At 44.6% G+C, this 26,368-nt stretch overlaps 1 protein-coding gene across 2 annotated transcripts in view; it reads right to left on the bottom strand.

The window, feature by feature from the left end:
* The window catches only part of ASCC3 (activating signal cointegrator 1 complex subunit 3), a 2,113,369-nt gene that overhangs the window by 366,862 nt on the left and 1,720,139 nt on the right, over nucleotides 1-26,368 (bottom strand). For both annotated transcript variants that reach the window (XM_085611187.1, XM_085611188.1), the window contains exon 30: nucleotides 22,414-22,556. In XM_085611187.1, the coding sequence (XP_085467313.1) occupies nucleotides 22,414-22,556 (143 nt within the window). The remainder of the gene's footprint in view (nucleotides 1-22,413; nucleotides 22,557-26,368) is intronic.

Here is a 26,368-nt window from a genome sequence, read left to right as displayed (position 1 = left end):
TAAAAAATTACAATACAAAGAGCATCCATAATTGGTATTATTTGCACTGTACATGAAAAACTATGTCATAATCAGGAGCACATACAAGGTGGCAGCATATATGTCAAAAAGGTTTGGATACATGCCAGAATTTATAACCATAAGGGTTCAAGGGAGAATTATGGCATAGAATACATTTAACCGTGAAGCCAATTGGAGTTTAGAGATTAAACTAAGAGGACACACATGATAATCAAATTGGATGAGACCTGGAAAGAATATTTCAGGAACCTAAAAAGCATTAAAACCAGACCATGTTATAGATAAGTCTCCTAATGAGGAGATGCTGAGTTCAAGAAAAACAGAGAGAGATCATGTTATTTGTGGATCCTGCTGACTCTGAAAATAATATCAAACAAAGCTCTTTGTAGAGAAAGTCATAATGCGTATGCAAGCGTGCTGGTCAGAGTGCATGATCTGTCAATAGTTCATCAGAATCAAAGCAAAGTGGTCCAATCCTCCATTCGATTGAGTCTTGTATGGATGCTTCCTGTTCGAAGGATCCATTGGAATTCCTCCTTGTTTAGTAGTTGATCAATATCTACGCCTCTCACTGGAGGTTTTATTATGCTGATGACCCGCCATCTGATGTCATCCTCTTGTCACCTTTGGAGGCGAAGTGATCCACCAGTGGGGCATTTGGTGTCTTGCCACGAAGACGGCTGCGATGTTGGCAGCTTTGTTTAAAGTAAGGCATAGCTTCTTGAAGAAGCTCAGACAGGCCTTGGTATAGGTTTCTGTTGCTGTGAATGAATTTCCTTACACAAGCCAATTCTCAAGATAGAAAAAGACCTGGTGTCACCACTTTTTGAGATATGCAGTAACTGGGGCCATGCACATTGTCAATATTCTTGAGGTTGATTAAGAGGACTTTGAATTGATAGGGGTGATCCGCCACTTTAAATGTCAGAAATCTTCAATGCTAGGGGTGGATTGGGTATGAAAATATGAATTCTGGAGGTCTAGTGTGGACAAAAGTAATCTCCTTTTCGAAAGATCGGGATGATTTCTTGTAAGGTTACCTAGTGAAATGTTTGGTTCTTGAGAATTTTTTTAATTGCTGTGGATCTATGATTGGTCTCCAATCGCCTGATTTCTTTCTGGAGAGAAAAAAGCCCTGGGTGTTGGGGACCAGTTCTATTGCTCTCTCTTTTAGCACTGAGAAGAGCTCTGCTTGTACCGGACTAAGATGTTGATGATTTTATTTCAATGGGAGAGTTGGTGGAAGTTTCTGGACAAACTCAAAACTATAGCCAAATTGTATAAGAGTCAGAACACAGCTGTCCAATGCTATGTTTTTCTTGCTTTGAAGTAATGAGAGATCTTGCCCCTTTACAGGGTTATCTGTAGATTCCATGACAGCTACCAGAAAGTTGTCACTGTTCTCATGATGACTCTTGACCTTAAGATTGGCTGCCACCTCTTCCACGAGGAGCCTGTCTTTAATAGGATGCCAGATGCAGGGCTTGAGGGGTCTACTGCCGATGGCAATATCCCATGTTGCAGGAATTCTGCTCAGGAACAGAACTCAGCCTGAGACGAAAAAATGTCAGCATATAGGGACTGAGTCACCATGCCCCATTAGCATCTATGGGCCGGAATCCAACTAGCTCATAGTGTCTCACTTGCCCTCCAAACCTTTCCAGAGACGCAAGTGATTTGGCATCCCAGAACACAACACTCCAGCTCCCCTCAGGATCGCTGTAGCAGGTCACCACCTTTTGTTCTCTCACTCATACTTGTCCACAATAAATAGAAAAGAGACACAAGGAAAATGTATAATATTTATTTCAACTATTGTGCTCTAATGTGCAATAGTTGAGCCACAAGTGGCAAACAAATACAGGTCCGTAATGTCATTAGCATGGCTATGAGATCGTATACAACAAAAAGCCCCGTCATATTATTGTACATATTTGCCTAAATCCACCCTCACTACAAAAGCTAAATGAATATAAATTACAGATCTATGGGCTTAATGACAGACCCCATACCTTAGCATTCATAGATAATTGTTCTAGATCCTAGATGACGCAGCTCTCTTGTCTCAGGACCTTTGCGCTATCTGCCAGTATATGCTCTCTATTTGCTTAAAACAACATGTGCCGGGTTGTATGACAAAACATGTGTTTTCGAAAACAGCAGCTGGGTGTCTCCAAAATGACTAGGTGCTAGTGTCCGACCACAGAAAATAACAAAGAGCAGTGTTGTCTGACCTTGCCTAGGCTGTGTAGACCAAATCCCAGAATAGGGACAAAATCCCAAAACATGTGCTGACTATATGCAAAAATGCAATATGGCACAAAAACATGTGTGTGCTTTGGTAACGTGTGCAAAGCAGAAGCGGCCTATTGTGTGCATAGTTAGGCTAGCATAGGGAATAAGACAATCTCCATCTAGCAAACACAAGACACCCTCCCTTTGGTCAGGGTAACAGCACGACAAATAGCTAAAAAAAAATGACTGCGGTCACAAGATAAGCAAACTCAAAGCATGTGCGCTAAGCATCGTCATACTATGAATTTAGAAAAATATAAATATCCAATATGTCAATTTAGAAAAAGATATCCAAATTTTGGTGAGTCGGAGGAATCTATGATGTCACTCACAAACTCAAAAGCCAGGGACTCCAGGAAGGAGTCAGTCTCCGCAGAAGAGTATTGGTCGACAGTTCAGGTCAGAAGTTCCAAAGAACAGATATGATCCTCGGTCTCAGCCAATGCCAAGACAGATACTGGAGAACCTGCATCCATTTTTGGATAGCCACTGTATAGTGATCCATGTGCCGATGCACGCATCTCCTCAAGAAGGAGTGGTTCATACGCTGCATTATGGAGAAGCCGCAAACCCATGGGACAACTTTGATAATGGGTCAATAAAGGACTCATCAGTAGTTCCATGTCCATGAGAGCAGGCATCTTCAAAGCCAGGCAAACATCTAGTGCCCAGTCGAAGGGGAACTAGAGGCAGCAAAACACAGGTTGCACGCAGGTAAACCCGGCATGTCTTGAATTGTCAATGCAGAGGGAAGGCCAGCATACATCTTAAAGATCTTTTCCTTGAAGCATGCAGAAAACTTAAACTACTATATCTACCGCGGAACTCCAGCTCGACACTGGGTAATTCAATCAAGTGAATCTATGACAGATCCAATACTAGAGAAGTATTCCAACTGACTGTCTGCAGCAAAAGAGGGTAAATAACAGGTATATGGGAGACAAGGACTCATCCCCTGATTTAAGGTAATTTATTAGCAAACCAAACCGAAGCACAGTACATGAAAATAGATTAGGCTAGCAGTGACAAAAACCATCAGAAGGTAAAAGAAAAACAAAAACATACACATAAAAATTAAGAGAATAGGTCACTGAAAACATGGATGATGCTTTAGGTTTAGAAACACCTTAGTCTTTCGCTGCTAGGCCTTGATTCTGGTATCTAACTCTCCCAGATTTAGGCACACAGGCTGTGGGTGAAAGAAGAATGGAACGGTTAGGTAAAAGGAATGGAAGGAGGATTACTTACTAGGGCAGGTGCTGTAACTTTGCTCAGAGAGAGCAAAGAATAAACCCACAAGCTTCTTGGCAGGACTGGCTGCATCCATGGGCACTCCTTGAAAAGTTAGTCAATGATTTGAGATCAAAGCCTGATGTTATCATGATCGTCTCAAGGGGAGGGAAGCTGGCGCTCCCTGTCCTAGGCCCAGAATTTCCTGAGCACCCCATGCTTGTATCATAATATGTTTTTACATAATTAAAGCAAAAAGTACAAATGATGGACGGAATGCTGAACAATGCAAATATTAACCCCCAGTTACAAAGATCTGGATTTAATCCATCCTTCTTTTGCTCACCACACCACCCCAGTTTGGACCCAGCCATATGGAAATCAGTCTTGACCCTGCAATGGATTTAGGTCCAGATCTCTGTACTAGGGTGAATGTATGACATTGTTCAGCATTCCGTCCATCAATTGTTCTTATTGCATTTGTTACCCCCGAGCGGACGGGCATGCTCAGATGTGTGTCCCGTGCTCTCCATACCACTGGAGTCAAGCTAGCCTGGCTGATATGGGGTGATACCCCGAAACCGATCCCAGTATGCTTGTTTCCGGTCTGGGAGGACGTGTCCTAGCAGTTCGGGCTGTCTCCATGGGGAGGAGGGTCAAGACTGTTTTTTTCATATGGCCGGGTTTAAACTGGAAGGGCATGGTGAGTAAAACAACAATGGATTTAGGCCCAGATTACTGGGGTGAATGTTTGCCATTGTTCAGCATTCTGCCCCTCAATTGTTTTTTTTGCATTTGTCCCCCGCCCCCCCACACACCTCCCGAGTGGGACGGGTATGCCCAGACATAGGTCCTGTGCTTGCTATTCCACTGGAGTCAAGCTAATCTGGCTGAAGAGGGGTGATACCCCGAAACCGGTCCCAGAATGCTTGTTTCTGGTCCAGGGAGGACCTGCCCTGCAGTTCGGGCTGTAGTGTTCCTAAGGGGGGTAGGATCTAGACTGAATTAAACATGGCTGGGTTTAAACTTGAATGGCATAGTGCGAAAAAAACCAATGGATTTATGCCCAGATTTCTGTACTGGGGTGAAAGTTTGACATTGTTCTTTTTGCATTTACATAATATCATTTGAGGCACTGGGAGATAGGGCACCACAGAGCCGCATGATGAAATAGTCGCCTATGTGGTAGCTCCGCCGGCCCAAATACTCAAAGAAGCAAGAACTACTTGGTTGCTGCATCGCTCGGCGGAAACCAAGACTATCCCAAGCTTCTGGATGTGGTAGTATAGATGGAGGGCTGAAGGGTACCACAGACCGCCGTGGAGCACCGAGGAGAAGACTACAATTGTGTTGGCTAGGCCTGCAGGCACTGGGAGTGGCATGTTAGTGTGCCCGGTACGATTTTTAGGCCATAGCCCATCTAGGCTCTTCACCCGTGTCAGACAAGCTTGTCTTGGGCCCAGAGAAATTATTTTCCAGCTCTGGCATCTCAGATGTGTCAAAGGGGCCTGGCTTGGTGAAAGACTGATGAGTCAAGGCAGGAGGGCCTGAATCGCAGTGTCGCTAATTCTACTAACTGTGGCCCATGCCTTTTCCTGCTGATGTTTGGCTAGCGTTGGAGGCATATCTAACGGCACATCAACCACGACTTGTTAGGGTCTGTAACCAATGTCGGGCAGGGGTTCCAGATGAGATATATTTCAGATACCAGTGGTCAGGAATAATGGCACCAAGGATTGAACTAGTACCAGGACATCGTGGTGCATTCAAACTAAATATCGACCATTGACTCCTGTTCATATGTAAGCACACCGCATTACAACAGTTCTGAATGGAACAGTTACAGAAGTGGGAACTACGGCTGGAGGTGGCAGAGATAATGTGAAATTGAGTGGACCTCTGTAACACCATAACGTAGAGAACTGTGGGTGAGGATTGCAATGTGTGCCCAACTAAAGCAGGATGGGGATCCTGAACTGTCCTCTCATTGGGACTCCAAAGACATTGCTCCATTACTACATCCTATATCACTGTGATGATTAAGGGTAGAATATCAGACTTGGGGAGGGCTTTATAGTTGGTAAATATCCCTTAAACGCCAGTTACATTGATTGTGTTCCCCTGATTTTAAGACTCTAGTGGACATTTACCAACCAAATTCTAGACATCTGGGGGCATATAAGATTGGAGACTGGACACCAGGAAAAATTGCAATTCGACAAATGGCAGGGGGGCAGGACAGTTGGATGATCAATAGCAAAAACATTGCTTAGAGAAATTAAGGCAAATGTACAGTCCATAGATAGAAAAATAGACAACCTCACGCTGCGAGTGAATGAACTGAAAGTATGAATTTACTAACATGATCAGCACTTAGCTGCTGCAGAGACAAGAACTTCCAATGTAGAGGATGTGGCAATTGTTTAGCAGACACAATGTTTAATCTTATAATGTCATGTCAGCCTATTGATTCTTCCTGGGAGGAATTTCACACCTATTTACACCAATTCAAGGCTAATTACTGGCTAGGAGAAGCTGGAGAGCTAATGCAAATTAGCCTCCAGGACCTTCAGGTAGAAAAAGGAAACTTTTTAAAGTTATTTTCCCTTCATTTTTATGAAACATTCTCCTTCATCCTTGAATTGGATTTTTAATAATGCATAATATATTGGTTTCATCATTTTTCAACCTCTTACCATTCCCGAGATATAGTATTTGTATTTTATGTTGTACTCTGGTTTTCTACAAAGGCCAGCTAGGCCTGCCACAGTGAAAATAGCTTTTGGGTACCAGTCACTCTAAGGACATATTAACATTACATTTCTAAATGTCCTACTTTTAAAAACCATGCACCATGTTTTGTGGGCTACGGGCCAACGTAGGATTAACTTATTAATATTGGAAAGGAGAGTTCTGACACGTCAAAAGGGTTTATTTTGACAGATCAAATTGCAATTTTACACTTCTACAGTTGACCAGAAGCCATGTATGCACTGCCACTGTAGTAGAAGGCACAATAAGCACTGCAGTGTATTAGTGGTATTTAACATCCAAGCTCCAAGTACACTTTGTACCTTTTACTAGGGACTTATAGGCAAGGTAAATTAGGAGTATACCAATTCAACCATGTTAAAACGGGGAGCACAGGTACTTTACCACGGATTAGCAGGAGTAAAGTGCACAGAGTTCTAAAGTCAGCAATATACAGGATCCAGCAAAAAAACGGGGTGCCATGCAGAAAAAGAGGATTTCCTAAGACGAGGATCTGTGCAGATGACAGTTCAGCCACGTCACCATCTGACATTTTAGAAGTATTTAGGCAATCTTACTAACACCTTACATTTCGCAACTACACCACTCTACATGTGAAATAGCTCAGGACTTGTAGGACACCGAACTTGCCTGGATTGTGGAAGAGAAGCTGGAGATCCTCAACTCCCCTCTTGTGTTCGAAGATGTCAAAAGTGCTACAGCCAACCCTGCTAATGGTAAATAACGCCCCAGGTGTGATGGCCTCCTTGTGGTGTTTTAAATGGAATTCTCTGATATCCTGGCCCCTAGGTTGTTGGATATTTATAATGCAGCTATTACACAGACAAACTTCAGTTTGCATTCATTGGTGGTTGTGATCCATTGGACTCGTAAGAATTTGGCACCAGCGACCATCCTATTAGTCTCCAAAATGGTAGGTCATACAGGAGGTATTAAGGCCTGAGCAACTATTTCTTGAAGTTAATAAATCTTTTATGTGTAGTAACATACAATATCTACTTTTAGAGGAGCAAGCCTGGGCTGCCCAAAACCACCCTTAAAATGTATGTTGGCTGTGTAACATCTTGTGTGCTTCCTCTGTGATTTCCATCACCACTGCAGGGTCTATGCTTGAAGTAGTACACTTCTGATATCTCTCTACACTGACAACATTGTGCTACATGTGAAAAACCCTGAGTCCAATACGGCTTCCAATATTAGAGATGTCATTAAATTTGGCATAAATTTAGGGTTGGAAATTAATTAAAAGTCAGAAATATTCCTATTCATTTTAAAAAATATATTTTTATTTTATTTGGACAATAAAATAACATATAGAACATAATATGAATACTTGACACGATAGGTTGTAGAGCAATTTCAGCCGGCCAGTGTTCATAATGAATATCCACTATAGGGCTAAACAGTGAGGGACATGAAAGATCCAATTGTATATAAATCATGACCTCAAAATTACACATTTCCTGTTCAACGCCAAGTGGGTCATAATATACCTCATTCAGGGTTCTTCCCTCAGCCTCCCGGACAATGAACCCTCACTCCGATTCCCCATCCTACTCTAAGCCATAATATTTCATCCATGGTGTCCATATTTTCTTAAATTTCCGCGGGCAGCCCCTAGCTTTGTATGTCACCTGTTCTGCAACCATGTATAGGTCCAAACATGTCCTCCATTCCTTTAGTGTGGGTATTTGCTGCACATCCCAATATTTCGCTATGTCAAGCTTGGCCACCACTAGTCCCAGGTTAGCTAGTAGTATTTTTCGTCGTGGGATATCTACCTCTGTGGAAATAACCAAAAGAAGGAACTTCGGCTCCATTTCTATCTGGACCTCAAGTATGCTATTAAGCTCATCCACAAATATTCCCATTCATGGATAACACTGTTTTTGAGAGCAAGTACCTACTCAGATGGAATGTAGATGGGGGAAAATACTGGGGTATTCATGTCACTGAGCTGATAAGGCATAATCTTACTGCTTCCTTGGAGAGCTTTGAAGCTAGAGTCAAATGATGACTGATGGATGTTGATGCTGGGGTGGTTTTCTCTTATCAAAATGTAGATGATACCAAAGTTTTTGTATTTTTTTCCAATAACATTCCAGTTAACATTCCGTGTGAATTTTTCTGACAGCTTAGGCAGTGCTGCTGAGATGGATTTGAGGAGGTGGAAGGTTGCATATTATATGCGAGGTTTTGACGCAACCAATAAAGAGGGGACATTTTCAGTGCTTGATACGTTTCTGCATTAGAACATTTCTATACTACTTACTTCTATTCTACTTAGTTGCTCAGGCACACTATTGTTATATTCTGGTTTGGTATGCAGGCATCTGATGGACATGTGGGCAATAGAGAGGGCATGGACTCAGCATTATTTTAAGTGTAATTTTTATGTTAAAAAAATAAGTTACACGGAATGAGGTTTAAGTAAATGTATCAACTGGATAGGTGTGGTGGAAAATGCACAATGGACTGGATATGAAGTACCCTATTACCCCCCACTGAGTGCAAGACATAACCTGCTACTTCCTCCTATATTAGAAAAAGCTTTGGAAAAGATACTGGGAATTGAAAGATATGAGAACTGTTGTACTGGGTTACTTTACCCCCAAACGGGCCTTTATGGGTATACAGGAATATAAGGCCAATGGTTCTACTACTGTCTTGGCGACTTCTGCTCTATTATAGACTTTGGTATGCCATGAATTCTTTTGGTTTAGATTTCCCTCGATTTCCGTCAGAACTCAAATTGCTCACAAAAGAACAAGTTACTTATCTTTAGTAACGTCTTATCTGGTAGAGAATCTATCTAGCCATAGATTCCTTAACTTAGAATATTCCCCAGGCATCAGACTGGATCCAGACATTTTTGAGCGGAGGTAGCATCGTTCAGCTCCTCGCTGGCACCGTCTACGCCATCCATGCCAGAAATGACATGTGCAGTACCTATACAGGCACCACCCTGGTGTGCTGACATCAGTTACTTTCACAACTATTAACATCAACAGCGTGGAGCCATGGTGAGAACTGACCACTGGTGTGAAATACTAAGGCCCTGAGAAGAGCGTCCTTGACACTTGAATCGTTTTTTAGAGTCAGGAGGATGGGTGGTCAGGTAAGGTATCTGCAGCTAGATAGAGTCTCACCCACCAGAAAAGGTGTTACTGAAGGTCAGTAACTTCTTCATCTGATAGAGACTTTTAGCTACAGATTCCTTACTTTAGAATAGATACCCAGGCAAAGCCTCAGCACAGGTGGGTTTGCAAAACCAATTTAAACCGGAAAGTCCTATAGGACCGAACGGTAAAAGTTCCTGTCATCATGGACCTGACTGTCCAGACAATAGTGTTTGGTAAATGTGTGCATAGATACCCATGTTGCTGTCTGATAGATGCCCAGGACAGGGACTCGCTGGCTAATGCAGTGGTCACAGCCTTGGCTCTAGTGGAATGAGCACACAAACCCTCAGGTGATTGCTTCTTGGGCAATGAATGGCAGATCTTCATGAAGAGCACTATCGATCTTGAGGCTGTCAGTTTCTATACAGCCTTCCATTTCTTTTTGCCTACATGCCCCGTGAAGATTTGATAGTCCACTCAGAACACGTGTGATCAAGGTAGAATAACAACACTCTTTTTGGGTACAGACAATGGAGTAAGAGGGCTGAGGTGAACCAAAAAAGCTAGGCACAGTGATATTCTGGCCTACAAGGTAAGGAATTATAGTCTTTGGATGAAGGGAGGCAAGTGACCGGAGAACCACCTTGTCTGTGTAGAAGGTGGTGTAGTTAGGGTGTGCCGAGAGTACCTGCAATTCGCGGACCCTTCCCAGCCGATGTAATGACCACTAGAAAGGCAGTTTTGATGGTCAATAGCAAAAGAGGGAAATTGAGACGAGGCTCAAAAGATGCACAAAAGGTTAGAACAAGACTGAGAACCCACTGGGGCATGAAGAATGGCCTGGGGGGGCGGGAGGGGGGGGGGACATTTTATTTATTTATTTTAGGCGTTTTATATAGCGCTGACCTGACCCTGGGGTACCAGAGCACTTTACAACAGTGTTTCATAAGAGTTACATAGTAGAGCAGTCTTAAACATAAGGTTCGGAGGTCCAAGAGTGCTGAGGATTCTTGAGGTAGAGGTTGAGTCTTGAGGTAGCCTTGATGAATGCTTTATTGAGGTAGTACGAGAGTCCCGAGGCAACCTCATTTTATGCACACTTGTCTAGAAGCGGGCTGTGGTGGATCTGTATGATGCAAAGTCAAAGTGCAACAGAGTCAGGGTTAGCGTGAAGGTGGCGGCTATCCATTCGGGAGAGAGCGGTTGAGGAGGAGGGCTTTTAGGTGTTTTTTGAATTTTTTGAAGGACGGGATACCTTCAAGAAACCTAGCCGCAACAGGCAACTTGAATAAAGAAGTTTGGTCTAGCAACCGCAAAAATGCAGAAATGGCTGATAGATAACTTTTAACTGTGCCCAGAGGATAGCCCTGCTGGGCCTAACATAGAGCAAACAGAAGAGCCTTAGAAAGAGGTGCAGAAAGAGGGTCAATGTTTTTAGAATTACACCATGTCACAACTTCTCACAATGGCGGGCGTATACAGATTTGATGGAGGGATGCCTAGCTGCCAGAATAACACCACAGACTCTGGGAGGAAGACTGAAAGCAGTCAGCTATTGCCACTTAATTCCCACACGTGAAGGGTGTGCCGTTTCAGGAGCAAAAGCCTCCCCTATTGCTCCAACAGAAGATCCTCTAGAAGAGGCAGTCGATCAGAAAACCGTTGTTCCTGTTCAACAGTTCACGATACCAGACTCTGCATGCACAATCCAGCTAACAAGAATAACTTTGGACCAGTCATTCCTGATCTTCTGGAGAGCTCTGGGCAGGAGTGATATAGGAGGAAAGTCACATAGAAGACCGAGCTCTACTCGAGATGAAAAGCATCAATGACAGAGAGTCACTTTGGAAACTCCAAAGTACAAAACTGCTGACATTGACTGTGACTAACAGATCTTACCAAGGCTTTCCCCACTGCCGAAAGAGTACTTGCACTACACCTCTTGGTGGAGATGCAATTCGTGATCCACTAGGTATCATTGATTGAGTTCATCCATCCTGGCGTTCAGACAGCATGCCAGGAGTTGAGACACCCAGAAAATGCTGTGGTATTCCAGCCATGTCCAGATGCGCAGAGCCTCTTGACAAATTGTCCACGACCCCAACCCGTCCTGTTTGTTGCAGTATGACATGAGGTGGTGTTGTCCATGAACACCTGCATCAGCCTTCCCTTGATTCAAAGAAGAAAAGTTTTTTTTTTTCTGCTCAAGTCTACAAGAAGTTTATGTGGAACCAAGACTCCTCCGCCAGAGACCAAAGCCCTTTGATTTCCACCTCTCCCAGATGGGCACTGAACCCAAGGAGTGACGCATCTGTCACTACAGTCAGCTCTGGTTGGGGAAGAGAGAGGGGTCTGCCACTAACTCAATCACAGTTCGTCACAAACCACTGCAGTTCCCTCCGAGATCTGGATCATGTCTGAGATATCCCCTGATGCTGTATCCACTGGGACTTCAGGTCCCACTGCAGAGCCCACATATGTCAACGAACATGGGCAAAAAGCAGGATACAGGAGGCCATGAGGCCCAGCAACCTCAGGGTTACTCTCATCGAAAACCAGAATAAAGGCTAAAACATTGGTATCATAGCCTGAAAATTCTGGACTCACCACTTGGGAGGACAGGCTCAAATATGCACGGTATCCAGAACAGCTCTGATGAAAAGGAGTGTCTGAGAGGGAGTCAGGTGTGATTTTGGCACTTTGATATTGAACCCCACTGAGTGCAGAAGGTTTGCAATACTCTCGAGATGGGAGACAACTGCCTAGGGCGAGACTGCTTTTAACAGCCAAACGTCAAGGTAGGGAAAGACTGGAAACCCTGACCTCCACAGATGAGCTGCTATCACCACCATCACCTTTGTGAGTACCTGAAGGGTGCTAGTAAGGCCGAAGGGGATCACACAAACTGAAAGTGCTCTTGGCCTACTGTTTACCACAGGTAAGGTCTGTGGGCAGGCAGGGCGGGGATGTGGAAATATGCGGCCTGCAAGTCCAATGTTACCATCCAGTCTCCCGGAAACAGGGTAGACAGCTTGCACAAGCGTGAGCATTTTGGATTTCCCTTTTTTCACGAAAAGATTGAGACAGCGCAGGTCTAGAATAGTACCAAGGCCACCGTCCGTCTTAGGCACCAGAAAGTAGCGGGAATATCAACAACAGCCTACTTCTGATGCCGGAACCTTCCCTATGGACCCTTGGCCAAAAGAGCCAGCACTTCCTGAAGGAGCAAGGAGATGTGGTCTTTCATCAGCCGGTTGTAAGTGGGTACATTGGTGGAGGGGTGGTCACACAGGAGAGGGAGTAGCTCCTTTCCGATTTGCAAAACCCAACGGTCAGATGCTACTGACCGCAAGTGGTGCAGGTGATGGTGTATACTACCCCACACTGGATTCCCATGATGTTCGGTGGGCGAGTTAAAGGGGTTTGGAGGTTGTGGCTGCTGGAGGCTGTTGGGCTGGCCTGACCTCTGGCTACCTCTCCCACGTGGTCTATGGGACCGGAGTCCTCAGACATGTTAAGGCTGGGAAGTCTGTTGGCTGTGGTGACAGAGAGGGTATGGACATGGTTGGAAACCCCCTTCAAGGCCACGAAAGAGGTAGATGGCTGACTGTGGTTGTTGAGGATTCATAGACAAACCCAAGGACATGGCCGTAGCTCTGCTGTCCTTATATCGCTCCAGTGCTGAGTCTGCCTTTTCTCCAAAAAGACGAGAGCCATCAAACGGTATGTCCATAACCAAGACTTGGACACCCCTGAAAAGTCAGTAGTTCTCAGCCAGGCATGGCGCCGCAAGGCCATCAAAAATGAAATTGCTCTACCCAGCGAGTCTTTCATGAACAGTCCACTGTATGGTAAACTTTGCTGCGTCTCTCCCATTAGCAATAGCTTGGGAAGAGTATGGCTAGGGCATCCTGGGATTATAGGCAACACTTAAGCAATTGAATCCAAGATCGTATGGGAATATCAGCCCTAAAGGCATGCAGTGTTCACTGACCACAGTGCAAGGTGGCAGAAGAAAACATTCTATTGCCAAAGGCAACCATCCTATTAGATTCTCTATCCAAAGGAGTAGTACGGGACACATTGGGGTTTACTGCAGAGGCTTGGACCACCAAGCTCCCTAAGATGGGGTGCTGGGAAAGAAAATTGGTGTCGCCAGCAAAAGGGTGATGTCGGCAGGCAATTGTCCTATGCACAGAAGCTCATGTGCAGGGCTTGGGCTTGGCCCCGAGTAGGACGTTGGTAAGGGCTTTATTAAAGGGGAGTAAAGGCTTGGAAGGGGCGACTCCCGGTTGAAGCATTTCTATCAAGACATTCACCTTGACTGCCACTGTGGGTAGCTGAAGGTCCAAGATCTCAGCTGCCCTACACACAACAATAGCGAAAGAGGCTCCGTCCTCCAAAGCCATGGTAGGAAGAGAGACCAAACCAGTGTCCGGTGAGGTGTCTAACCCACTGGCCCTTGCCAGTTTCTCATACCAGATGTCTTCATTCTCATCCCCTCAGACCCCTCCCATTCATCTTCCTCTCCAGGGCATGTCAAAGGCAAAAAGGCACTGGCTTCGACCCGTAAAGCATGGTCCCTGATTTGCCCAGAATTGGTGTCGGGTGATGCCCATCTGCCTCAGTGTTGGGAGGGACAACAGGCACTGCACCGCCATGGAAATTGGCACTGGAGCGGGTGACAAGGAAGGTCTCGGTCTCGCTGCTGGCTCCGCCCTGGATCTAACATGGGATCCATGGGGCCAGAATGGTGCCGAGGGCGAACCAGTTAGCGAGGATCCAGTGGGGGGCCCTTGCGAGCCAGTGGGGCCTGAAAGCGCTCCAGAGGGGTCGGGCCACCCAAAAATGAGGTGCATGGCCTCATAACATTATTTAAGCAGGGCGGGAGGTTGCTTCGGGTCTGGGAAAGTCAGAAAAGCACAGACTCTGATTCGGACTCCGCCGAAGAGTGAGGCTTGGTCTGCCAATGCTCCTGCGCCTCATTAGAAGACTTAACTAATACAGCTAAGTCGAATATGTCTTTGACTTCTTATGATTGTGGGACTTACCTGATGACTTTGTGCAGAACGACGATCGTCAGGTGTGGCTTTGGGAACGATCCTGGTACCTTCATCACGACCGTGTTCTTGAGCATCGCGGGGTCGTCGGGCATCCATGAGCTTGAGGGAATTGCTCCCTCAGCATCTCCGTGTGCATGACATGGCAGTCCTTGCATGTCTTGGTGTTGTGGTCCCTCTTCAAGCACCACAAACAAACTAAGTTCCATCACACAAATCTGCCTAAGACAGGCACCACATGGTTTGAATCTAGCTGGTTTCTTTGGAGATATCTTGTCACAACATAATGATTAGTTATCCATTATTAGTACATTTGATTTACTGTGTGAGTCTCTAGTAAAGTGCACTCTGTGTGCACAGGGCCTGTAAATCAAATGCTACTAGTGGACCTGCAGCACTGATTGTGCCACCCTCACCAGTAGCCTTTCAAATGTGTCTCAGACCTCCACTGCAGTGTCTGCGCACGCAGTTTTGACTGCCATGTCGACTTGGCAAGTGCACCTACTTGCCAGGCCCTAACCTTCACTTTTCTTACATGTAAGTCACCCCTAAGGTAGGGCCAAGGCTACCCCATCGGCAGGGTGCAGTGTATGTGAAAAGTAGGACACATAATGGTGTGTTTTAAGTATCCTAATAGTGAAATACTGTGTATTTTATTTTTCACTATTGCATGGACTAGCTCTCCCATAGGCTATCATTGGAGCTGCCTTGTAACATTTTAGAAGTGTAACTTTCAATTGGGAACAGCTAGAGATCAGCTAGAGATTTGGAGTTTAGGCTCTCTGAACTCAAAATTTAATAACATACCTTTTAGAAAAGGTCATTTAATTGTGTGTTTGAAAATGCCCCTTTTAGAAATTGGGCATTTTCTTGTTTAACCATCCTGTGTGCCTCTGCATGTATTCACTATCTGGTTTTGGTGTGAAAGGAACAGGGGATGTACATTCACTCTAGACAGTCACAAGGGGGGTGAGGTGTGTCTTGCCTTTCCTGGGGGACTCAGAGCCAGGCTTAATAGATCTTCCTGCATTTAGAGTGGTGGGAGGAGTTTTCACTAGCACCTGAATAGGCTGTGGCTGCTCTGCACAATCCTGTCTCCACCTCAGGTAGTGAAGCTGGACCAGGGAGAACAGAACTGGTTTTCACTGAGCTCAGAGACTCTTGAAACAGATTACAAATAGAAAATGGGGCACAAGTAGTAGACCTTAAACCCTAGAACTTTAGATTACTTCTGGACTAAGAGGACTCTACCAAGAAGAAGAGCTGGAGAGCTGTCAGGAAGAATACTACCCCTTTCCTGTGTGCTGCTTTGCTGGTTTGCCCTGCAGTTGCTGCTTCTGTCTGTGGGCAGTGGAAAGGACTGGATTTATGCCTTGCTGTGGTATCCTGCTTAAGAGGATTCTCCAAGTGCTTGAAGTAGTGCTTGCACCCTGTTCTGAAGTCTCAGGGACAGAAAGACTGCAACTTGCTAAACAGCACTTGTACTTCTCTACTGGACTCCTGCTTGCTAAAGGGTGCCCATTCCAGTTCCAGGGCCCTTGGAATCGTGTGGTTGCTGCTGCTATTCAAGAAAAACAACACAACGCCGTCAGTGACGTGTCAACCCGCACCGAGGCCGTGGGCCCTGCCTGTGAAGTCCACTACGCACTGCCCTGCCTACACCACAGCTCCAACGCCCTTAATTATCCATCTCCCCGCTGCCAGCGCCTGCATCTCGTCATAGCAGAGCTGATAACCGACGTGGGTGACTTCCCGAACTATACACTGAACTGCTAAATGAAACTGACGCCTCACTTCCCCTGCCAGCCCGGACTCGGCGCCTCGCCTCCTCTCTGGCAGTAAGGAGCCGGCCTTACCTTAGTCAATCAACACCTCACCTCTGTGACGCCATGCACCATCTGTTGACTTCGTTTTCCAAGGTAATGTTAAGTGGGGGTTCGTGTAACTCCATGGCCGGCCTGCACACCTTGTGGTCGGTGCGGTGCTTGGGATTTGGGCCTGTCACCATGTCGTAATAGCCCCAGTTGGAGCTATATGTTTCTACAACTGTTATTTTTTTTAATAATGGTCTAAAAGTGATATCTTGATATATGTTTGCTGGATTTTTGTCGTCATCATCATCAAACCTTTTATTTCGGCTAAAAGCCATAAGAAATTACAATCACAGAAATATAAAATTCAGATCAGTTTCAATAAAAACATCGTACAACATCCTATTTACATTGGGTTAAAAATCATCAATGATTAAAATTAATAAATATTAGGTAAAACAGAGCTACTAGACCCAACACCATGAAGATAGTCCTGTTGAACGCGTATTCTTCATAGGAGTAAAAGTTCATATGTGATTAAAACAAGTAAATAGATTTTTGTCTTCTTTAGTCCTGTTTGGTTTAGATAAAGATACTTTATTTTTCTAAACTGGTATGGTGTCCATTTGTAGTGTTCTCACTGTGTTACTGTGTGTGTTATTAACAAATGCTTTACACATTGCCTCTGAGATAAGTGTGTCTGCTTGTGCCACGTTACCAAGGGGGTGAGCTGGGGTTATCTAGGGGTGTAACTCCCTTATCCTGACTAAAAGGAAGGCTGCCTACTTGGACAGGGTGCAAACCACTGCCAACTAGAAACCCCCATTCCAAGGGTTGCTCTTCATGGATCAGTGCTATCTGGTGCAGAACGGAAATAACTGATGTCAGCATGCCGGTGTGGCACCTATATAGGTATCGCACACAATTTTCTGCGCAATGCCGACAAGGAGCTGAACAATGCCACCTACCGCCACACAGAGGTACTGCTCAAAAACTTCAGGATCCAGTCTGACGCTTCGGGAATATTCTAAGATTAGGAATTTGCGCCAAGGATTCTCCATCAGATATGATACGTAGCGGACACAGCAGCAAAACAATCTCCTTCATATATGCAGAACTGATGGAAACTGGGAAGGTGCATCAAGCGTGGGATATCTGTCATACAATATTCCAATAATGTTCGAAATACTGCTGCGCCCAGGTTTAAAATACACAATTTCATTATAGGCAATGTATTAAAGTTTTTCTGCTGTTTATATCACACCCTGGAGATTATAGTACATTTGCCCCTAGAGGTGTGGTGATATACAAAAAATGCAAACTGACAAATGCAGCTTTTCTTTATATTTTATGGATTGCCCTCCATTGCCCAACTACTAAACTATTTATCCCTCTAAGTGTCATGGTGGGGGGGGGGGTCACAATAATTCCATCTTCAAAGCTGGCCCTCTTGGGGCTACAGGGGATCTACACCCAAAAAGTGCAGGTTTGTGAGTATGCCTATGCTAACTGCCAAGAGATGAGTGGTGATGCCCTGGGTCAGCACTAAGCTTCCGAACGAGGCAATGTGGCTGCGAGATATGATGTACTGTAATGACTTGATAGATACTAACACTGCTGTGCACCCTATGCTTGTGCTTGAGATTTCTAGGAAACATTCATATATATTTTTTTTTTTTTACAATAGTCAGTTAGTCAAAAAATATTGTTTATTTGAGCAACAAGCTCGTAAAACATTAATACACAAGGCACTGCCCCAGTTACAAACAGATAAAACCAAGCTGCATTAAACATTCATACATCGCAAAGTACATTATATACCATAGCATCCAAACAGACAATCAAAATACAGACTCTAAAAACAAAATCATTAAAAGTTTTTGACATTCAATAGGCACAATGAAGGTACAAATTATTTTAAAACCATTAGTAATCTTGCCACGGCACAAGTTACATCCAAAGAATGCATTTGAAATAGAAAGCTCCATGCAGCCAACCTGGATTTTCTATTTAACTTTTTAAAAAAATGTTTTAAAAATTTCTGATGTGTCAATAGAAAATGACAGTCCAATAAAATATTTATTCTGCAACTCGCAACAGCACATTCCTTCTTCATTTGAAGGAAGATATCCCTAAATGGTGACCACAAGGGGGTAGAGTCCTATTCTAAATTTAAAAATTACACTGCGCATCTGTAGGTTTGCAAGTTCATGCTGATTTGGAAAGGAAGCACATAAGTCCCGGGAGCCACATAAATCAAATGTGGAGGGCTTTGATCAGGCGGAGCCTGACCCCGGTGCCACCCGGTGCGACAGTCCTTTTGGTACCCCCTCCAATGATCTCCTTCAACACAAATGTCCTCACTACCACTCTCCAATAGTGCCCCTCATCTCTCCATAGCCCCTCTCTGACATGCATTTCATGTTTTTGAGAGCGCTATTCATAGTTCGCACACACTCAGTTCAGTGATCTGCAGGGTACACGTTCTTTGCAGTAGGCACACTAACCCTCTCTGCTAACTTATGATGAGCCAAAACTGCCAGTAGACAAAAATCCATCTCTCTCCAGCAGGAACATTAATCAGCAAAGCTATCTGGACATTTCTATTGTTGCCTGAAAACAGATGGAGACCCTAGGAACTCTGCAGAATGTGCTATTAACCCATGAGTTATTTTTAAATCCACCGCCTCCATCCTGGAGGTCAGCGCTCGGTGCGACTGCACCGGTCACAGTGCCTTAAAGCCGCCCTGGCCTTGACTGTACTTACTTTATCTTGAAACCGTCTGACCCAGCTCTCTCATTTCTTTCTTTGTGTTAGGAAGGGCTTCAGTCACATTAAAATTACTGATTCTCAGAACGGCTGTCATCATAGTACATAGCAGTAAAGTTACCTTTTTATGCACAACTAAGCTAACTTTTAATGGTTTCGTCTTTGCCAAAAGTGGCATTTTTCGGCTGCTCTGAAGTTACCATCTTACTCCAAAAGGCAAGGGGAGCGTAAAATAAGATGGAAAATCAGGATTGAAGCACAGTTTCCGGTCATGAGACCGAAGCCATGACACCTTTTGGTAGGGATAGTGTTTTTTTTACCATAGGAGTCAGCGTCTTGGTTGCAGGTTTGCTCTGGATACAGGCCTTGTATGCCAATGTATGAATAATAGTAGTGCTAGCATGCTGCACACAAATCAATATGCTATATGCATTTCCCTGCTCATTGCATGGAGATTATGCTTGGCCTATGCTATCTAGTGTCATGATTTGTTATATTAAAATTTAAATCAAATTTTTTTAAAAAGCAGACTTGACCTTCTATTTTCTGATACAGCTCACGCTGCAAACCCACTGAATAGGACCAAACGCGGTGGATTCCCTATCCGCAGCGTACCAGTGCCCAAAAATTAAGCACTGCAAATTGAATGGGAAACCAATAAGGCCACGTAAAATGGTTGGTCCAATTAAACTAAAGATTCTGGCATGTCATGCCATAGATAAGAAGAATTTCTGAAATGAAAAAAAAAATGCGACATGGACGGGGAACTGTTAATCATGAAGAAAGTAGGGATAGGAACTTAAGACAAGTAGGGACCACGCCACGGTATTGGACTAGCAAATGGAATGCGCTCGGCGTTCTTTAGCTTATCTTTTCGAGACATCAACAGCCTTTTGTTCTCAAATTTGGCAGGCCGAGCTCTGAGCTGAATCTTGGCATCGAGAATCGATCAGAGAACGGAGAACAACTGGTTACGCCAGAAAAGCTGTTAAGTGTTTTTTGATTCATAGAGATGAAATGATTAGGGGCTTTTTTTTTATTATGAGGGCTCATACTTTATAGTAAGTTTTATGTACTGTGGAAAACAAAAAAAAAGCAACTGACATTTTACCTTGAAGTCAGAAAATTAAATTTGTTGTGGCTGTGGCTTTGTTTTCTTTCAGCAGAGACCAACTAAAAATGCTTTACATTTTCTAAATATCTGAAGCAGCTTGCCTTGACATTTTCCCAACAAAATCTTGACAAAGGGTTCACTCGATCCATGCAGTATTTCTAAAGATTAAAATCCTATAATGATAGATAAAAAATATATTGGAAAGCCCTTGAATAAAGATATGGCGGGGAGCAGCACAATCTTCTATTATATTATTATATCTTCTATATAAAGAGAACGCCTATGAAGTTATGTTCAGATGGTACTTGACCCACTGGCGGCTGGTGTCAGGGCAGAGTGGGGGAGGGGGATGACGCACTTCCCGGGGGGGAATTTTGTTTTTAGGACTTACCTTCAGCCAGCCGCATTGCGATCTTCTGCTCCTCTGCAGACAGGCTTCTAGAATCCCCTCTACGGCCAATCCTGACGCTGCTCACAGCAGCATGAGAGCAGTGACAGGACTGGTCTGAGCGATCTCGATTAGCGCTCCCAGAGAGACTGGGAGGCTGTGCCTGCTGTCTCCAACCTGGCAACACAGCAGCTCGGGTTGGAGACACCTTCAGTGCGCATGTCGGTTTAGCCATCCTGAGACGGCCAGCCAAACCCACATGCGTACTGAAGGCAGTGCTTACCACTCCCCCCTCAGTGACTGTCATCCCCTCCGGCCCGAACCCAAGACCCCGCACCGTTAGAGGGAAAAAACGATAAAAAAATGGGTTTCAAACCCATTTTATTATCGTTTTATTTTTCTCGTTTTTGAGGGTGCTGGCAGGGGGGGAGGGGGCGGGGTGCCGCTGACATGACCCCAATACAATTAAAACTCAGAGGGAGGGGCTCAGAAGAGTGCTGAACACTCAGGGAACATACATCCATATGTGGTGGGATTGTAGAGCTGTTCAACAAGGGTTGAACTGAGACTAGAACAGTTGGTTGGGCTACTGGGAGACGTAGACTAGGAGGGACTATAGCCTCTTACCTCCTGTACAGATAAACCCATTTCACAGATGCTACTAGTAGCCAGGAAGAGCACTGCCCAGAAATTGAAAGCACTGGACCCACCCAAATTGAGCTGGTGGTCGACTAAAGTCTGAGAAAAGTTACAGTGACATTAAAGGAGAAAATGTCATAATCTGAAAGAATATGGCAACCTTTCAAACAAATGCGAAAAGATAATTTTCTACAACAGACACGGCCCTCTGCCAAATTTGATCCGTCAGGCAGGTGTGATCATATTCGCACAGAGAACAACGGACCAACGTTCAATTGATTGAGGGACAAATGACGCAAGACCTTTAAGGCATCCCATATGAAATCAGGATGGTTGGATATTGGTAGTGGTGACAAAATATAAGGGGACGGAGGCTGCAATGTGAGCTCCCAACTAATATCCTCGCTCTTATACCATACAATTTGGTAGAGCCCACTAAAGCCATGATGCATTTGATACCTAAAGCGTAACGCAGACTGCGAAGTCCAAATCCGTGAATAAAAATTACCTGTTATCTCAAGTTCAATTTTTTAAAATAAAGTTGTCAAAAAATCTTATAATGTGAGAATAACATTATAGAGAATGTAATCAGTTAAGCTAAGCGGACACTGGTATTTTTCAGATTAAGTAGAGATTAGTCTGAGCACCATAAGAACAAAAGCGTATAGTGAGACAAATTAGGTGAAAAAGGTTGAATACTTATGGGCTATATTTAAAACCAAATAATAAAGCAATACAACAATATTTTAGACATGCATTTGAGGGTAAATAATGCGTAGGAGAATGCACCTTAATAACTTGTCTATGCAGACTTCTTGCTATAGGTTTGCAGTCAGAGGGCTGTATACAGACACCAGGGGCCATCCTATAGCTATGGCACACTGCCCCACTCTATGCCAGGCGCAGACTGGGGCCTGGAAGTTGCACACGGATCCCTGCAGCAGGCACATTAACCCACGAAACTATCTTACCATCATCGTGAGAATGTGCTATGTACAACAGGAGACAAAGACAAGCTGAGACGCAGCTGTGTGTACTTGTTTTTCTGGGAACCTAGACACCAAGCGATTAGGAAAAGATGCATTGAAACTCTCTGTGGTTTGCAAAAATACAAAAATGAATGTCTCCCATGCAGTTGTGTTAGCCGCCCACGGGTGAGCTGTGTGGGACATAAACGGAGAACTCGCCTACCTCCCTCTCATCCATATTCAGCCACTGTTTTGGATCATCCTCGGTGGCTAAGAAGGCAATCAGTTCCAAGGCAGTGAGTCGAGTTTGACGTCTGGAGGATACGAAGATAAGCACCGGCTTGGCGGGAGAATGGCTCCGAATCGCTGAGGAGAAAGAATCGCAAGCGCCTCGTTAGAATATATCAAGTGTCGCACAAGCAGGAGCTCTTTTGGCTCGGTTTAGGCAAGCAAAGCATTTTAAAGCGGCAATGTCAACATAAGGCGAGGAGTCCAGACACACAGCACAGGCCGCGCGGCCATTATTTCACTGTGCCAGTCCTGAAAAGAAATGCATTCTCTCGCATGGATATCTGTGCTTACAACCAACTCTCGAATGCACCAAACGTCATCCTCAGCTGAAGATCGGTTATTAGGACCTGCTCCAGTATCATGCTTTTCCAGTGGGCACCATATTGCATAAGTGCAGATGCTTTGCATAGGCACGGTCACTCATTAAAAAGCTAAGGCGAGATGTTTACGAAGACATATAGTGTGTCAAGTTTTCTAAGACTGTGCATGATGAATTGTCATTCTCAACAGAGGGGGACAAAGAACAGCGCAGGGGCCGAGAACCCTTTGTCCTCATAAACATACATAGCACACACTCGGAGAATTGTGAGCAGTTACCTGTGCTATTTAAAAATAGTTTAAATGTGACATCAAGCATATTAATCAACAAAGCTGCAATATTTTGATTGAGCCAGGGCCATCACAGCTCAGTAATGCTGGGTACCTTACTTGGGTAGTGCCCCCCCTACCTAGCAGGCTGCTGCCCTTGCAATGGAGCTGAACAGGGACATGCCACCTGACCTAGCACAATCTGAGTGAGATAATTAAGTAGATTGCAAAAAAAGAAACACTATCCTACAATATCACTTTATTGGCATGATGTAGAGGAATAACAACAACAATAATGATGATGATAAGAACATGTTCAATGCAGCATCTTGGGGCTAGGTGCTAGGAACAAGAATAAACAAGCATTGGCATAGGCCTTATAAGTGTTTAGCCGTGCAACAGTTGATGTTGTTGCACCAAGGATATTGTGCTGCATAACTAAATACTTATAAGGTCCCAAAAGCGAGACCTATTGCCTATGCTAGTTTTTTTTTGTTTTTTGAGGGGACCGTGCATTCTTGCATTTATTTTAACAAGTGCGAAAAAGTTTAAAAAATAATGTGCAAAAAGACCAGGATAACTAGAGTGTATTTGACTTCATACAAATCGCATTGTAAAATACGATCCAGGCCCGGGTGGCACTAGGTCCCCTTGAGGTTACTTTTAAATATGAACTTTCAACTTGTTTTGAAAATTCTGCATGCCCCTGCCAGCTGGTCTGCTGTGTACATTCCGGGGAAGCCTGCATTGTTCTTTTGCACATTACAGAAAAGCAGCACACCTTGCCCCTCCACTCCCACCAGGAGGATGCCTTTCTAAATCTATTTATATCAAAACCTTTTTTCCATCATATTTCATGCATATACAAATGGAAACTTCCACTTACATTTCTGGCTGGTAATAATGAGGTGAAACCTTTGCCCAGACAGTGGTAACGTGTAAAAATGACAAAGTAATGACTCGGGTACTAGTATCACAAGATGTGCTGCGTTATGACGCACAATTTAGTCTTTAGAGTAATAGACCTGATGCTCCCAAGAGATATGAGCTGAAAACCCCTGATGGAACATAAGCAATTACCTTGAGATCTGACCTAGCCCTATGCCTGGGTACCCTCTGTATACTGCAGGTGCTGTCAGTGCACATGGCTCGAGTTGTTTGTAATCACTTAAGAGCTCAGGATAAACCATACCTACAAGGCAGCAGTGAGTCCAACACCTCTTCATTTAACTATGTGAGAAGTCAGTCACCAAGAGAATGATCTACGCTCCTCCTTGAAACTATAACATTTGAGACTAGGGTCACCTGTGATTCCACGGCCTAGCAAGGGTGCCCTGGGCCCTCATGCAAGTAAAAAAAAAAGCCAGCCCCCATCCCATAGTGCGGAAGTTAGCCGTAGTTGGATGCAGTCGGCCCCTCAGACTCCTGGTGCCACTGCACCTGCTGCACTTCAGATAGCTGCGCCCCTGCACTGGTTCGGTACTATTTCGAAAAGAGGTGCGGGATTCTGAGCAATTTGACCAAAGTAGCAATTGAGGCGTTTTTTGAAAGGAAAGTTTGTGAATCTTGTAGTGTTTCTGGAGTCAGCTGGGCCCCTCTGAGAGTGCGACAGAACACAAAGCCCATTCATTCAGAAGTGCCTGGAGACACTAGCATCATTCTACGAGGAATGTTTGTAGAGCTAGGTGATTTGTTTCTCAGCTTGGAAGCAGGTGAAATAGCTAAGTGTACTAATGCAAACACTGTAGATATAAAAACAATATCATATAACAAGTAAAGCGCTCTGATACCTTCAGGTCTAGCTAACGCTATACAAATATCAAAATAATAATAACAGGCTCCAAATTCAGTCTTTCATCCTTCAGAGGTTGATAAAATAAGTATTATTGAGTTGGGTAGTAATGTACATATCTAAACAAAAATGGTAGACCGCACTATGTAAATAAAGTTAATTGTGTTATTTTTGTCTGCCACAGCCCTACATAAGTTCGCTCAACAATACTTTTTCAAGGCTAACTAAACATAATTTTACATTAAAAGTAGTACTTGTGGCGTGCACATTTCTTGCACAGTATGTGGTTTCAAAAACTTAAAACGGTGCGAAATGGTTCACGATTCTCAGGTCACACATACTGAACTCACCCCGCAGCTGGTGAAACGAAGTGCAAGCGGCACCGAGTGTTGAAAACCAGAGGTGAAATGGGCAACACTGAACAAAAGGCGCAGCCTATGAAGAGTTGTGGCAGATATAACACCTGAGCTGTGTCATGGCCGAGGTGCAAATGGCGGCGACACAAGCTACAGTAAGATCCCTGCGAGAGGACTGGGGCAGGTGAAGAACGCAAATAACAAAAGGGCAGAGGGAACGTGAGAAGCCAAACAAGGAAGGGGCAGAGAGGATCGGGTTACAGACTCTATGGTCAGAGATCAAAAGATAGCAACACAAGAAGAGCCTTCGAGTGACGAGGTGCTAATTGTCTGCCCTGCAAATGGGCACAGGGAGGAAGCCAAGATAACGATCAGTAAGGAATGCAGCGGGGACAATGCGCGCCGCTGCTCGCTCCCGAGACCCATAGGCCATGGGAGTGAAAGTTTTGAGGAAAGGCGGGACATGCACCCATCTTTGGTCATTTGCATACTTTGATTTTTGAAAGCCACACGCAAAGGCCAATGGCATGTGTGGGAGGAGGCAGACACACACGGAGAAGTCTCCTGGAAGTCTGAATTGATTCCAAGAGGCCCTCTCCTAGTGCAGCACATGCGCGCTGCGCTAGGCAAGACCTAAAAAAGAATAAAAAGAAGGACAGATGTCAAACATACAGCAGTATACACAGCTAAACACTTAAAGGCAGGGAAGACCTACGACAAATACATTTCAAACTTCTCATCCACACTTTCAAGGCACTACATACCACCAGGGCCGGACTGAGAACCGAAACCAGCCCTGGCAAACTGCTCGGCCAGCCCTACCTCCAGGGGGGAGGGGGTGCGGCCGAGCTGTTTGCTAGGGCCGGTTTTGGCCGATTTTGTTACAGGGGGCCAATATTGCCGGCCGCCGGTAACAAAAATGGCCCCACAGGGGCCCAAAATTGGCCCCGAACCCTGGCGGCCCACCGTGGAAACGCCTGGTGCCAGCTATGGCCAGTCAGGCCCTGCATACCACTAACTCAGCATACTGCAACAATCTCAACTGTTTTCACAACCTTCAAAACACCTTCACTTGTCCAGACAACCTGCCGCTACACACAAGAGCCTCCTCCTCACTTCTTGCACCATGCACCAAGCGGTAGACGTAGCTT

The sequence above is a fragment of the Triturus cristatus genome, chromosome 6 (genome assembly GCF_964204655.1).
Source record: "Triturus cristatus chromosome 6, aTriCri1.1, whole genome shotgun sequence".
Taxonomy (NCBI): Eukaryota; Metazoa; Chordata; class Amphibia; order Caudata; family Salamandridae; genus Triturus; species Triturus cristatus.
This window is presented reverse-complemented; position numbering and strand designations above follow the sequence as displayed.